This window comes from Acartia tonsa, chromosome 1 (assembly GCF_053477335.1).
Source record: "Acartia tonsa isolate MP-2025a chromosome 1, ASM5347733v1, whole genome shotgun sequence".
Taxonomy (NCBI): Eukaryota; Metazoa; Arthropoda; class Copepoda; order Calanoida; family Acartiidae; genus Acartia; species Acartia tonsa.
In genome coordinates this window covers 36754569-36770878 of record NC_137260.1, presented here as the reverse complement: position 1 = coordinate 36770878, position 16310 = coordinate 36754569, and the positions used below count along the sequence as shown (strand labels likewise).

The 16310-nt window shown below is 42.1% G+C and overlaps 1 protein-coding gene across 1 annotated transcript in view; it reads right to left on the bottom strand.

Annotated features, from left to right (window-relative positions):
- Appl (amyloid-beta-like protein) overlaps positions 1–16310 on the bottom strand; it is a 66601-nt gene that overhangs the window by 26921 nt on the left and 23370 nt on the right. Inside the window, exons 5-10 of the mRNA XM_080160027.1 lie at positions 9504–9584; positions 8289–8351; positions 2922–2999; positions 2350–2553; positions 1489–1587; positions 531–602 (exon numbers count right to left, since the gene is read on the bottom strand). Of these exons, the coding sequence (XP_080016153.1) occupies positions 531–602; positions 1489–1587; positions 2350–2553; positions 2922–2999; positions 8289–8351; positions 9504–9584 (597 nt within the window). The remainder of the gene's footprint in view (positions 1–530; positions 603–1488; positions 1588–2349; positions 2554–2921; positions 3000–8288; positions 8352–9503; positions 9585–16310) is intronic.

Sequence of the window (16310 nt, the reverse complement as noted above, 5' to 3'; positions counted from 1 at the left end):
CGCTAGTATTTTTATATTGTACATTTTTTTCATAACTTGTATTTGAATGGAAAAAATGACGCATTTTTAAGAAACTTAAAAACAAAGGAGGGAGAACTGGCCACCCAAAGTCGACTACAGAAAATCTAATTTTTTTCTTAGATTTAGGCATAAGAAAAATGCTCTAAAACCATTTTTAGATGTTCACACCTAAGTTTTGAATTTTTGATTTTACTGTACTTTTTAAATAAAAACTGAAATATTTTTTTGTTGTTCTATTAATTGCCTTAAAAAACGAAGAAAAATAGCCACTAATCAATAAATTCTGATAACTATAAGTGGGGTAAAATTGCTTTCAAAAATGTTCTCATAAAAAAAACACACTGTATAATCTAATAGATCTTTAGATTGTTGAGAATGAGATAATAGTTGAACAAACGGAAGTCAGGGTTTGAGCTAGTTTTGAATAGCTGCTCTATTAAAAATATGTTTGTTTCTTACAACTGGTAATCTTATTATATTTGCTACTGACAATTATACAAACAATATACCTCCAAAGCTTCGATAGTCTTCTGGAATCTATCAGTCATTTCCTTCTTGAATGAATCAGCGCTGGTAGGATCCTGGTTTTTCAGGTACAATTAAAATTTAAACAAGAAATACTGATGGATACAGAAATAGGTTAATAACAGATTGATCGAATCTATGCATGTTTTCTCATATTACATTTATTTTATAAAATAATTAGGATGTTCGTTTGTATATCTTGCAGCAAGTCTGCCAGTCTGTGTGTATGTTTTTTCTTGTTCCAAAATCTTGCTTTAAGCTGGATTTATTGGGCTTAATAGACTTTTGAAGTTTAGATAACAAAAATAATGAACTCGTCCCACTATTCTCCTTTTATTCTAGAATTTAAGATTTATGGTGGTTAGCTTACTTTATAGGATCCCCTAGATTCAACAGCTAGACTTGAAATATCATTACTTGAAAGATAAGGTCTTCACTTGAAATTAGGAAAAGAGGTTAAAAAGTTTTTTGTGTGACATGAATTTATTGGAATGTGTCGTGCCAAAGGTTTGAATACAAATTTTGTCCCACTTTTTTCTCATCTTACAGATAGCATGTCTGTGTTTTCTATTAAATAATTGTCGTAGCCTGTAAATTTTCGATCATTTTTCGATAAAAAAGCAAAGATGTCTGTGGGTCTGTCTGTCTGTTTGTAGGATCTCGCTAACAATGAACCGATATAATTCTTCTTTATAATCACCCATAGAAAGAAATTACTTCTTTAAATTTTCCTTTTTAAAAAACTAAAATTGAAAACGAGTCAAGGGGGAGGGGGAGGGCGACTTCCCCCCCCCCTTCGAATTCAAGTGCCCCTAGTTGCCTCTAGTGGGCGTAGTTGCTAGTATATATAAAAGTATCAGGCCTTAGATTACATTTCATGGTGATAATATAGTATAATTAGCCATAAGGAATTTTTTTATATAAATTTTAATTGTTGCATGCCTGATTGCGCATGGTCTGGTACTTCTCCTCCAAGTCTGACCAATCCTTCATCACCTTGGACACCTTGGCACGGTGACGCTCCTCGAATCTGCGTACAGCCTATACAAAATATATAGTTATTGTGTATTTATGGACAGTTAGACTTTATAATGGCGTTTGATACAACATTTTATTTATAAGAAATGAAGGAGCTGTAGTGCCTAACATAAAATGACGTCATACATTACAAATGACCCAAGATAGGTAAAATGGTAAATGTATACTGTCCTATCATTGGTGATTTGTATTGTATAATGTAATTTTTTATTAGGCACTATAAGCTGCTCCATATGAAATTCGAAAGTTAATGCTGAATAAAACTCCTACAGTAAAAATTTAATATATCACAAATGGTTAAAAGTTCTGAACAGCATTAACTCCTGGTCTGCTTATGACAAATTATGATTGATAATTCAAAGAAATTACTTTATTTCACAACATTTCATTGCAATTTATTTTGATAAATGCTGGAAACGGATATTATTCTTTTCAAATTATTTCCAATATTTTACTCATTAAAGATTAATAGTTATTTTTTTTTAACATTTTCACGGATACATGGATTTAGCTGAATAATGTTATTTACTCTACTTAATCTTATAAATTTAATTACTTTAATCTTTGATCTTTCTTGATGTACTTGAGGGATGAGGATGGAATTGGCTACTTTCCCTTTTTGATTTAATTAAAAAAGAAAAAGTAAAAGCAAATTCTTTATAAAACTTTCCTGGATCTATGAGAAGCGTTACTATACCTATGACGGTTAACGAGATCCTTCGGTACATATAGACAGATACACATACCGTATTAATGTAAGTTTACCTGCATGAAAGCTGCATGTTCATCCCTTGGGTCATAATGGGTGAAGTAAGGATCAGCGGTGGGTCTGGGAGTTGTTGTAGTGGTTGTTGTAGTAGTTGTGGTTGTGGTAGTTGTAGTGGTTGTGGTTGTAGTAGTTGTGGTGGTTGTGGTTGTACTGGCGGCTGCAGGGGAAGAGGCTTCATCCTTGGGGAAGTGGATTGACACCTTAACAAAACATATAAAGTTATATATTTAATAATTTATTGGCAATGTCTGCCAGAAACTGACTTTTTAGACATTAAACTACTAGAAATGTTTTAAATAAGTTGTCAAGTTATTTTCACCTGGTCACCAGCTAAAAATACCTTAATTTCTCTAAGATTTATATTGTACATGGATTCTTGTCTTTGTGTATATTAGATATCCATGCAGGTAGGTAGACATATAAATTAATAACATTTATGTCTCTGGCATCATTCTGAAGAAAGCTTTTCATAAATTTGTTATCCTTGATGGTACCGAGCTATTTTATTTGTCATATTATCTGGCAAACTAATTAGAAAGCCAGCTTTCTATATTTATAAATAGTGTACCTGGATGTCTCCAAGATCTTTCTCCTCATCATATTCATCCTCATAATATTCCTCATCGTCCAGGTAATCATCTTCCTCCTGTACAAAAACATTTTAAAGACAAATTGTGCATGAAACTTTAAAATATAATGCTGTTATGGACGTGATACAAATACCAAATATAATGATGATTTGTTTTCTCAAAACTAGAACTCTCGCACACAGCAAAATTATCATGAAAAAAGTTTTAATTGTGCATTTATAATGCATCCAAAATTTGTTTTAATCACCGTCATTCTCTACAGGGACGAAAGGAGTATAAAATTAGGTATAAAACTATCTCCCCCTTCCACCCAATCCCAAAAAATCTTCTAGTCTCTGACTTAGGTAGCTTTAATATATTAATAATAAAGGTATGGAAAAATGTAGAGTTAAAACAAGGTAGAAATATTTATATATTCCATTGACTTATCCCCGTGTCCCTGAATTTTAGCTCACCCTTCCTGGTATATTTGGATTGAGTCCAAGAAGTGTCAATTACAGAAGTGCAGAAAAGTGGTGGAGGAGTATTTTTAAGAGGACACTCTGCTGCATAATTTTTATACCAGTTATTTTATCTGAGATTTTTAAAATCTTTTTTATTAATCTTCCAAATTCATTTTGTCTGGGCATATTAGATAGAAATATAAATTTTTTTTTGGATATAACATAAGATGAGAGACACCATTAAAAGTAAAGGAATGTGTTTTTGAAAGATATTCTTATTGGGTATGGCATATGTTCTACCTTAATCAATCATAATAAAGGGAATCTATACTTAAGGCAATAAAATTGTTGTTATAGAGTCCCTCTCCTGATGAAGCTAAAGTGATTAGGTATGCATTTCCCAGCAGTAGTTTAAATATTCATCCCACGTCATACAAAACTGAAGGGGAAGGACAATGGGAAAAAGAGAGTGAGAGGGCAGAGATACATAAATTTATCAATTGGAGATAAATAAATCCTATTGTACTAAAATAAGTACACAATATTGTTTGAATAAATCGCCAAAAGAATTAAGTAAAATTTCTAAGAATAATATGACTAATTAATATAGTATATAAATATTTAGTAAATAGAGGATTTTTTTAAAAATATCAATATTATATTGTTCTATCCCTGTACACCTTGTTCCCTGGTGTGTAAAGGAAAGAGAGGAAGGGAGGGGAAAGGTGAGCACAGCTGAAACTATAAATTGCACTTTTCCTTGTAAAAAAAGCAATCAAATAAAACTGGTGTTATAGTTGTTATATTTAGACATGAGGCCAATATAGGATTATTTCTAATATTAAAGTATGGGAATATTATTAAATTTTAGTTATTTCAAATGCTTGACAATCTAGCGTATATAATTAAATTAAAGCTATTTCCATCTATCCATATTTTTTTGCTCAAATAATATTGATCCTCCTGATCTATCATCCTTTTCAAAATCTATGTATATCTATCTATCTATCTATCTATCTCACTCTCCTCACCTCATATTGATCCTCCTGTCGTCGTCGTCGTCGTCGTGGCGTTCTACTCCTTAGAGTACTGCCTCTCCACCCGTGCACGTGTCCTGGTGTCTGGCTAAATTCCTTTTTGAGACCTCTAGGTTGCAATTCTGACAAATTGTTCTGGCTCCTTTAAATCTTCTGATTGTATTTTCATGTATTTCTTCTCCCCCTCTGTTGCATGTTTTCCTATGTCTTGAAAAATTACTGCTAGTTACTTCTTTGTTACAAGAAATGCACTTTTTAAACCCTGGCCTTGTTGGAGCTGTTTCACAGGCTCCCATGTGGTTTTTCCGTGCCCCTTCTGATTTAAAAACTTCTCCACATGTGTCACATGAGAATTTCTTTTTGTTCTTGGATTCTTCATGTGTTCTTTTTCTATGGTTTGTCAACCCTGCTTTGCTTTTACATATCTTGCCACAGCTTTCACATTCTAGGCTCTCTTCTTCTTTTCTGATGTTGTTTCTTTCTCCTCTTTCTTCAGTAGAATTCTTTTCACCTTTCTTTTCCCATTCCTCTAGATGTTCGGTTCTTTCTCTCACTGTGGCTTTCCATTCTTTCCTGTCTTTACATTTTACCTCAAGCTCATTTCTAATATCTTGCATATTAACACCTCGCTGCTGCATCTCCATTAGGGGTGGTTGATTTTTTCTGCTCCAGATGTATCTCAGTGACTTGTCCATGAATTGCTGTATCCTTTTTATCTCGCCCTTCTGCCATGATCTTGCTTGACAATCAAAGAGAGCCGTGCTCTCCACACATGCTTGTACTATTCTGCTCTGCATTTTCTTTGTCAGCTTTGATTTCTTCAATCTGTTCTTCACTAATCTCCATGCATTTCCTGCTCTTTTCAATCTTTGGTTTACATCTTCTTTGGGTCCCAGCCATGTTCCAAGCATTCTGATGTTTCCACTTTCTTCTGTTCCAAACACAACTTTTTCTTCTTTATCCTCATTGTTCCTTTCCTCGAATTTAGCCATAGCTTCTTTTGTTATTCTAACTCCTCTTTCTAGTTCTTTACGTTTGCCGGCCACAGAAGTATCATCAGCAAATAAACAATTACTTACTTTGACTGTGACAGCTTCCGAGTTCTTCTTTTCCCATCTACCTTCACTTGGAAAGGCATCTCCTGGAACCCAATTCATCTCAATCCCTACAGTTAGGTCATCATTCATAGCTGCTACTTTGCGGTCTTCATTTGCCATTCTCATAGATGCTTGGTGGTAGATGTTAAAAAGGGGGGGTGATGAAGGGCAGCCCTCTCTTAGCCCCCTTTCCGGGACCCAAGGTTCACTGTCCCCCTCCTTACCCCTCACTCTGTAGATGGTAGCTTCATGAAGATCTTTCAAGACCCTCAAGTATCTCTCTCCCATTCCATATCTTTCTAAAATACCCCAGAGAGCAGGTTTATTCACTCTTGGGTATGCTTTTCTAAGATCAAGTAGTCTGGCAACATATTCATCATCTCTTTCTAATACCTCTCCAGCGGCCTTCATTCTCTTCCTTAGATCTGCAGTATCTTCCTGGATTCTCACCATTATTTGGGTTGAATCTGCTGTTGATCTTCCAGTCCTGAATCCTGATTGTTCATCATCAAGTAGTTCCATCATCTCCGCCCATCTTCTCAGCCTGTCAGCTAGAATCCTGGCTAAGATTCTGCTCCCCATTGCCAAAAGACAGACACCTCTATAATTATTAGGGTTATTCCTGTCTCCTTTCTTAAACAGGGGGATGACTATTCCAATCTTTAGACTCTCCTCCCACTTGTCAGCTCCGTTTTCAAACATGAACTGAACCATCTCAATTATCTTGTTGGTAATCTCTGGGCCAGCTTTCATCAGGTAACATAGCCTAACGCCATCATCACCAGGAGATGAGTCTTTCATCTTCTTCATCTGTTCTAATATTTCTTCTCTTCCAGGTGTTGACTCTAGTATATCTTTCCATTGGTTTGCCTTGTCTGTGCCTCTAAGATCTTTAACTCTATTTACTGTCTCCTCTATTTCCTCAGGTGTGTTTTCAAACCTCACTTCAGAGACTTTCTTGAAGTGTTCTCTAAATTGGCTGGTATCTATGTTGGTTGTGTTTGTTTCCTTCTTGATGTCTCTTGTTCCAAGCTTTTTTAGAGTTTTGTACATTCTACCTGAATCTCCTCTCTCTCCTGCCTCCTTACATTCATTCAAGATGTTCTGCCACCATTCCTCTTCCCATTCTCTTGTCTTTCTTTTTAGGTCTTTTCTTGCTTCTTTGAGTTCATTCCTGCTTTCAGCTACATCTTCATTCTCATTGATGTCATCATTTCCTGCATTTTGTAGCGCGTTGTTTCTCCTTGTTATGGCTCCGTTTATTCTTGCTCTCAATATTCTAACTTCCTCATCTTTGTCTAGCATCCAAGGATTCTCAATTGATTTCTCCTGGACCCCACATACCTCTTTAGCAGCTGTGTTCACAACTTCTGCTATGGCATTCCAATTGGTGGTATCTTCATCATTCTCTTCATGATCAGCAAGTAACTCAGTGACTCTTTCCCTATACCTTTCTTGAATTTCTGGATTTTTAAGCATCTCCCATTTAATTTTTGGTATCCTTTTCTTGTTTTCTCCATTTCTCCACTTTTTTATCTTGCACTTAATTTTGATTTTCTTCGGCTTGTGATCAGATAGTGTGGCTTCCCCAACTGTTGATATTTTTATTACTGCCCTATGTCTCTGCTCTCTTTTCATAATAAACCCATCAATTTCATACCATTGTCTGTGAATATTGCTAAACCAAGTGCCTCGGTTTTTGTGGTTGTAAAAACTCGAGACATGTACTAAATTGTTCTCCTCACACCATTCAAGAAGATCAGTCCCCATCCTGTTTGATGTCCTTAATCCAAATTTGCCGCATATTCCTGGTCTCTCCTCCCCACCACCAACATGTGCGTTGAAATCTCCGCCTATTATGAGTATATCTTGTCCTCTTGCCCATTCGGAAAGTTCTATAATCTTCTCTCATGTATTCTCTATTTCATCCATGTTCTGTCCATTATAAACAGGTAAGTAAGTTGAGATTAAAACAAGGCCTTCAATCTTGACACCTACAGCTCTCTCAGTTTGTCTTTTCTGTTGTCCTCCCTCTGTCCATTTTTTCAGCATTTCTCCTCTAATCATTATACCCGCCTTTTCTGAATGAATCACTGCTGTTACTTCTTCTCCTTCCCCTATCCATATGACGCCATTTCTTTCTGCACGGACTTCACTCAAAAGCACTATCTCCCATTTATTCTTGTTGACATAGTTGGCTACCATTCTCATTTTTCTCTTGTTTGCTGTTCCAAGAGACATTCTTTGAACATTCCAGGTGATAATCTCGATGTCATTTTCACTCCCTTTAGGTCTTACTGTTCTTTTCTCTATTCTTTTCTTGTATCTCCTTTCTCTTCTCGCCTTCTTCCCCTCGTCTGATTTATCTCTGCCCCTCGGGCCTGGGTTGGGGTGGATTGTTAATAATTTCAGTTTTATTTCCCCTCTGACAATATTTAAGCTCGATTTCCAGATCACCAGTGTGCGCGCCCGGGTGGGCACATGCCAATGTATTTTTAAAGAGAGAGACAGCTTGGCTAGTTCTGCCCCCCTCTGTTGCCTAAAAAAGCGCCCGGTTCCGCCTCTCCTTCGAGAATCCTCCCCTGCTTGCTTTTCCGGCCTCCTGGAATTTTTGCCACCCCAGAAGGGTGTTCCCGCTGACACTTGACACGTACGTGCTCGGTAGTATTCCATTGCCGCCAGCTTGATCCTCCTGATCCTCATCATAATATTTATCCTCCTCCTCAAAATCTATCTATCTATCTATCTATCTACCTATCTCTGCTCACCTCATATTGATCCTCCTGATCTTCATCATAATATTCATCATCCTCCTCAAAATCCTCCTCAATCTAAAAACAAGGCACATATTCAAGTAAATTTTTGAGCCACAACTCCCCCCCCCCAAAAAAAAATGAACGAATATATGAAGCAGCTTATAGTGCCTATAAAAAATTACGTCATACAATACAAATAAACAATGATAGGCCAGTGTACATTGAAATTGAATAATGGTAAAATACATACTGGACTATCATTGGTCATTTGTATTGTAAGATGCTTTTTTATTTTTACTTTAAATGAAGATTAATTGGCATATTTAATTACTTTGTATAAACCATAAGTTTAATTTAAATTAAGTTTACTTATCATAATCAAATTTAGGACAAGTTCAAAGGTTTCGTCTTCATTATTCATAATTTAAAGATTTTTCAAGAACACAGTAATAGTGTCTGACTGATTATGACGTAACAAAAAAAAATAGCCAATGAGAGGCCACTATAAATTTTACCATTGGTCAATAACGGCCTCTCATTGGCTAATTTTTTTGTTACGTCATAATCAGTCAGACACTATTACTGTGTTCATTTTTCAAAGGAAAAGGTTTATTCCAATTCTAACTTATAAATTTTGAAATACAAAAGCTGATTGTACCTACAGTTATAACGAACAAGGTAAATAAGGGCCTTAATATTTTTAGAGCTGGACAGCGAGACAGACGGACAGTAAGCTGCTTCATGTTATAACCCAAGATGTTCGCATATGGAACGCAAACGAACTTTAAAACAAAAAAATCGTATTTTTATGCTTAATTTAGTTTGGTGTAGATTAAGGAAAGGTTAAAAAAACCCGCTCGGAGGAAACAGGCCCTGCAGGTTTAATGCCGTAAGGCCTAAAAATCTCCGGGAATAGTGACATCGCACTAAGGGGCGATTTGTCATATTTTTAAAATGGCTTTATATAGGTTAGGTTATATTGGGTTAGGTGATTTCCCCACAGGGTTAGGTAATTGGCCCCGCAGGGTTAGAGCCCCCCGCAGGGGCTAGAAATAGGAGAAAACATATTGTGAAAAATACGAAGAATCGCCCCTTAAGTTGCGCTGTCACGAAAGGGACTATACCCAAATCTCCTTTTCAGGAATAAAATAAAGAAAATGCGGGTTACTGTACACAAAAAATAAGTTTTGAGCGAAAGCTCTTATATTATCATTTAAAATTGTATACCTGCTTCAGCTTGAGTTCATCGGGCCAGGCATTTGCCATCATTTTTTCTTCCTTGGTTACTCTCTCCTTTCTGGCCTTAATCTAAGATACGAAAGTCAATGTAATAATAGTTATTCATCGCATCGTATCATAGACAGCTTCCGCTGATAGCAAAACAATAAATATTAGGATTAGTTCCAGGTTCGTTATCCCCTAGGGGCCGCGGGCCCGGATTAACAAAACTGGTGTTAATAACTAAACTATATACTATAATACGATAGGATACGATACATGATTTTTCATTATGACTGAGAACCGGTTCTAGTCCAGAGGATAAACGAATGAAAACCCAAATATATATCACAGTTGTGTAAGTATTTTGAAAAATTTGAAAGAAGTTGTATCAACTTTTTTTTTTATAGCTAGCCGGTCCTTTTAGTAAGTAGTAGATGTAAAATTTTTCATAGAATTCAGATATGCAATCGGTTTTTTTGTAGACCTCTTATTTTGTAAGTAATTCAAGTTTTAAAAAAAAAAAATTAAGTCGATTTTAAGGTACTAAAATGCAACAAAAAAAAGAAAGAAAATGGCCATTATGAACAAAAATAGTAAGATCTTTAATTTGACACCTTACTTTTTCAATTCTGTCAGGTAATTATTGAAAAAATCGATTATTTTAAACCCACGAGAATAAAAACTTTGAACTCAATTTTATCATTTCACAAGTAAAAAAATATGGGTTCATATATACCTTTAGAATCAGAAAAATATTACGAATCCATTGTAAGCAAAATTGAAAAAAAAAGTTTACAATATAGTATATAAACTACAATAAAAGGAATTATATGAAAATATCATATTATATTGTACAGGCAACGTCTTAACTCTTCAATTGAGTATAAAAATGGGAAGGGGGTATAGAGGGGGTAAAGAGGGGGTAAAAAAGGGAAGACGATAGTGTTGCCAGAACAAAAAATACAATTGGCCATTTTTATATTTTTTTATTTTTTTACTTTTTTTCAATTTTGCTTACAATGGATTCGTAATATTTTTCTGATTCTAAAGGTATATATGAACCCATGTTTTTTATGTCTGTTTGAGAAAATATTTAGGTCTAAAGTTTTTATTAAACCGAGGTTAAATAAATAGATTTTTTCAATAATTACTCAACAGAATTTTAAAAGTAAGGTGTCAAATTAAAGATCTTACTATTTTTGTTCTTACTGGCCATTTTCTTCTTTTATTTTGTTGCGTTTTAGTACCTTAAAACCGACTTAATTATTTTTTTAAAAAACTTAAATTACTTAAAAAATAAGAGGTCTACAAAAAAACCGATTGCATATCTGAATTCTATGAAAAATTTTACATCTACTACTTACTAAAAGAACCGGCTAGCTATAAAAAAAAAGTTGATACACCTTCTTTTGCCTTTGTAAACATTGAAATGTTAAACAATGAACTTGTGGTATCCGCCGAGGATCAATGGCAGACACCGGAGTTCAATTAGATTACGGCAGTGTGACAGACGTGGACACCTTACTATAGAGAAGCTACGCTTCTCTAGCTTTCACTAGATAATGATCAACATCTACTTTTAGTTGTCACTTTATTGAAGGGTTAAGATATACTGGAGATATATACAACAAACAATAATTACATGGATAGGAATAAATAATCATAACATAAAAGCATAAATAATATATATACAATGGTCAGTTTGGGCAATAATGATTCCCCCATCCCTGGAAAGGGTGGGGGAGAATTAAGAATACAGTTAACCATAATAAACATGACAGATTCAAATCATTAATTCTAAGCGTAGGGAGGGGGTCACTAGACCCCTTCCCCAGGACTCGGGGGAGGGCCATTGACCCTCCACCGAACCCCAGATCAGGGGTGCCATAGACATGGCTCACGGTTGCCGAATACCACAACTCTCCCCTCGGAAGGCTGGGAGATGGTTTCCCTACCAGACTTCCGACAGTGGTTGAGGCCTTCGGCCCGCTCCTTAGGGCTAAAAATATATACAAACGATAATGATTCAATGGAATCCTAGTGGTGAGTATCTTCTTAGGGTTGATGGGCTCCCAATGTGGGATAGAAGGCAGAGGCTGCCTTGGGTTGGATACGTTGGTCAGCGCCGGCAGGTATCAGGTTTGGTGGTGGCACATTTGTTGCTGGAACGGTCAGCAGTGGGACCTGCGGGTTGTTGTTGGCAGCGGCTGGGGCACTGGCTGCCAGGTTGAGTGTCTGAGCAGCGGCCTGTCCTCCTGAGGGGCCGCGGGGTCTGCCAGAGGGCGGTCCTGGTCTACCTGGGCGGTCATGCCCGCTGTCAGTTGATTTCATAGACACCATTTCCTCGGCTGCTTCCCTGCCGATGGGGATGGCATCCCAGTCCACTGAAAAGTCCCGGGACTTGGCATGGTTGAGCCTGGCTCTAGCCATCGCCTTCTTATACAAGGCTGGGTGGTACAGGAACACTTGTGATATCGCATTCAGGGCTGCCCGGACTCCTCCTTGTGCTGCTGCCAGAGAAATGATGGTGAGGTCCCCCAGCAGTTTGAGGATCAGCAGCAGCAAGCACAAGATGGCGGCGCCATCTCCCCACTCGTGGATGGCTTGTCTAAATCCTGCCCAGACATCCAGGGCTGCCTCTCCTTCCTCCGCCAGTCGGTCAATGTTGTAGGGCACTATCCCATGGTCTCCTGTGGCCGAACAGCTGCCTTGCTGAACGCAGGAGCCATAGGATAGGCCGGTCAGCATGGCGCTCTTGTATGCTGGGAACGCCAGCAGCTGTTGCCAGTCGTTCAACTCAGCCTGTGAATACAAACCACCTGAACTGAAGTCATCTAAGGGGTCTGTCAACAACTGCTTGGGCGTATCCAGCGGGGGTGGCCTCTTCTTGGGAGCAGGGGTCAACTCTATCCAGCCTTCCTCTGCGTGCACAGTCAGGGGGTAGGTGGAGGAACAGGGAATCTTGGTGGCGTGCTCACTGTATACCCGCGTCACGGCGTCTACAAAACCTGTGGGCTCCACTGGCACTTTGTCCCAACACTCCTTGTGTTCGCGGACAACATACTTGTGCCTTTGGCAGGTCAGCTGCAGCAGGATGTCTCCCCTCAGTACCGAGAACGTGCTCCCCTGGACACGCACCGGGTGGGCCGGATCTAGTTGCTGGAGCTTCCAGCAGTTGGCCGCTACTTCTTCTGCTGCAGTGCTCCTCATGCGTGTTTCCAGGGTGAATCCAATATAACCTGCATGGATCTGTGCTTGGAGGGGAACGTCAACATCCCTGGCCGACACTCGGGGCAGCGCAGCCTCGGCTGGGTCAGCCGCCACAAACAGCGCTGGATGGTTGGTGGCATGGGCCTCGAAGTCGCAGTTCACAATTGAGGTGGGGCTGGTCATGTTGATGAAAAACTGGGCCTGATGGTCAACCAGATATGCATCCCTCACCAGGCTGGGCTGGAGGCTGCGGATCAGCCTCAAGGGGCAATCTCTTCCCAGGTGGTCCCACACGTAGGTTGCTTCCCCAGTGATACAGGACAGCTCAGAATGGGGACAGTCGAGGGTCAGGTGGTCAGACTGGGACTCCACCCGTCCATCCTCCACCACATAGGTCTCCTCCTTGACCAGCAGCCGCCGCTCCTGGAGCACTAATTCATTGCGGTAGAGCTGGCCCTCAAAGTGGACGTCCTCCCCCTCGCAACCCACCCCCTCGGGGCTGTTGACGAGGGCGCCCACTACATCAACGGTGAAGAACAGGGGGTGGTTCAGCTGGAACGTCAGTGGCTGGGTCTTGCCTGGCAACGTGTATACTCGGTTCCTGGCCAGGTCTCGGCACGCTTCTGGGTCTATCTTGGTTGGCCTCATGAGGGTGGGGACCGAGGTCACCTTGAGGTGACCCCATACCCCACACCTGAATGTCCACTGGGACACGGTGAGCTGACAGCTGAACCCAGTGGTTTCCCTCACCTTGACTTGCTGCAGGACGTGGATGTCGTGGCCCAGGGGCACCTCCTGGTGTAGGGGCTCCGTGTCACACATCTTTTCTTTGTTGTAAGACGTGACATGGGTGGGGTTGGCACAGTCCCACCCCACCAGGACGTAGCTGGTTGTAGGCCACACGGCTGCCAGAAGGAGGCCCCACAGGACCATCCACCAATGGGAGAGGCTTCCAGGTAACCATCTTCCTCGTGCACGCGGCTGGGGATCTCCGGTTCTGGTCACGGCTGCTTCTTGGGGCTGGACACGGCGGGGCTGCTCCTGGCTAGACACAAATTTCCATTGAGCGTTATCTGTATGCGGCCGAGGCACCCCGATACCCTCCCCCATGACAGACTGGCAAGCGACTGGCACTTGCCTGGGTGTCGGCTCCCCTAGCCCTAAATGCTCCCTTCCCTGGTCCAAGGCATGCCCAGTGGCATGGGGCTGAAGTGCATGTGGCACAGGCTCGCCCTTACTCAATGCCCTCCCCTGCCCTAGGAACTCAGGTGCATGTGGCACAGGCAAGCCCTTATTTTCCCAATTTTCAATCTCCCCAGCCTCAAGTGCAGGGGGCACAGGCAAGGCTGGGTGTTTACAAGGTTTTGGATTCAATACATTTAACAAATTCAACTTATCCTGATGGTGAGCCGCTGGGTTCCCTTGGCTGGTAGAGGGCTCTGGATGGCATGTAGCTGGACTCTCCCTGCAGACTGGTGGCGCTGGCTGGCATGTAGCTGGGCTCTCACTGCAGGCTGGTGGCGCTGGCTGGCTGGGGGTGACGGGTGTCACCCCTTCCTCTGGGACCGCTGGCTCGTTCCAGGACTCAGGCCTCTCGGTGGCGGCGACGGGGGTCGCCCCAGACATCAGGTTGGAGGCTGGCTCGTTCCAGGATCCAGGTATCTCGGTGGCGGCGACGGTTGTCGCCCCAGGCACACGGTGGGAGGCGCTGGATAGCACCCCCCCATCATCCCAGGTGGCGACGCCGGGTGGCGTCCCATACATCGATGCAGAGGTGCTGGCTAGCACCTCCTGCCTCTCTCGTTCAGCGGCTGCCAGGGCCTCCCCATACACCGTCTCAGGGACGCTGGGCAGCGCCCCTCCACTCTTGCTGGGTAGGCTCGGTCGGGCAGGTTCCATCATATTGAGACTGAAAGGCTGGGGCCTCAGCACCTCTGGCTCGGCTATGTTGTTGGGCTGTATCAGCTCTGGCCCCAGATGGTTAAGACTGAAGCCTAGGCCAACCCGGTTGGGCTCAGCCGCGCCGCCCAGTACGTTGATCCTAGCTGGGACAGTCCCGAACTGCGGCATCCCATCGGCTCGGTCCGCAGCTCTGGAGGCGGCTGCTTGCGGTGGTGGTGCTGGGGGCGCGCTCCCTTCCATATGGGCCACTCTGCTGGGCTTCCCTGGAGGGGCACCTTTGTCGGCGGTGCGCCTGCGGCTGGCTACCTGGGCCCAGTCAGCTCTACACTCGGCCGCCGTGTGGCCGTCATAGTGGCAACGCTCACACTTGGCAGAACGGTCACGGCGTGGCTGGGTGCGCCTCTCCTCTAGGCTAACTTCCATAGGCGTTGGACAGTCTCGAGCTCGGTGGCCTCTCCCCTGGCAACGGTAGCAGCGGCCTGGAACCTTGTCATCTGGAGCGACCTTCCCCATCTGGTGGAGACCCGGAGCCAAGGAGCCAATCTCCATTGGCTCCGACTCGTCATATTGGGGCAACTGGATGCAGGCAGATCCAGTCAGCCCGTCGGTCGAGTCCACTAAGCACACACCCTCCTTCAGTTGCTTAGTAACCATGGTCACGGTGAACATGGCCTTGCGAGTGTACTCAGGTACACTCGCAATTTCATGGTTCATCATGAGGCGTTTTACATTGGCGTTACGAATTCCACGGTTTAATTCGTCCACCAACAATTCAAGATCCTCATGATTGTAGGCGTCCCTATACAAGGCGCACTTTGTTGATATGTACGCCTGTATAGGTTCTGTCGAGTGTTGCTTGTAGTCCCTAAACGCTTGTTTAAGCGTTTGGGACTCAAAAGCAGGACGAAATAACAATTCACACTCGGTCTTGACCTGCTCGTAGGTCAAGGCTTGGCCTGCCTCGCCAAACAGATGGGACGCCATTTCCGCCGCTTGCCCTACCAATGACAGTAGTAGGGCGTTGCGGCGGTTGAGGGAATCATGAGGTGGCACGCGGTAAGCCGCCCATGACATTTCCAGTCGGCGGATATGTGCCGACCAGGACTGCTTGGGCGGCCCTCTATACTCCGGCAGATTGCTCAGCATCAGCTTGCGGTACTCGGCTGGGGCCGGCTGAGGGTCATCCTGGAGCCATCCGGGGGCTTGGTCACCTCCTGGGACTTGATGCTGGTCCATTGGGTCAACGGTGAAACGGCGGGCACAAAGTTATACAGGACTACAATGAATGGGTTGTCACTTGAGGCTTCCTAGCCTAACAGCCAACACTGTTTGTATCACTAGGTTGGGAGTTTTAGTTGCAAAGGTATAACTTAGCTGTACTTATCAATGGTTAGATGTTGAGGTAGATAGATGTTGAGGGTCTGAACTGCTGTCAGGAACTGATTGGGTTTTCCCTTATCACACTAGAGCTAGGAGGAAAGAAACTTGCAATTCTTTATTTGCTAAAAATACCCCTGTTAGATGCTATGGAGTAGCTCTGCTCTGGTGTGAAGGTGTGTGTGTGTGTGTGTGTGTGTGTACGTGGAATCTTCTGTCCTTGTAACGCGCGTTCGCGCCGTCAAATCCGCGCACACGGGGAAAACGCGCTCTCACCCCTCAGCTCGCTCCCTCATTGGTCCGCTTCGTCCGTTGGATTTATGA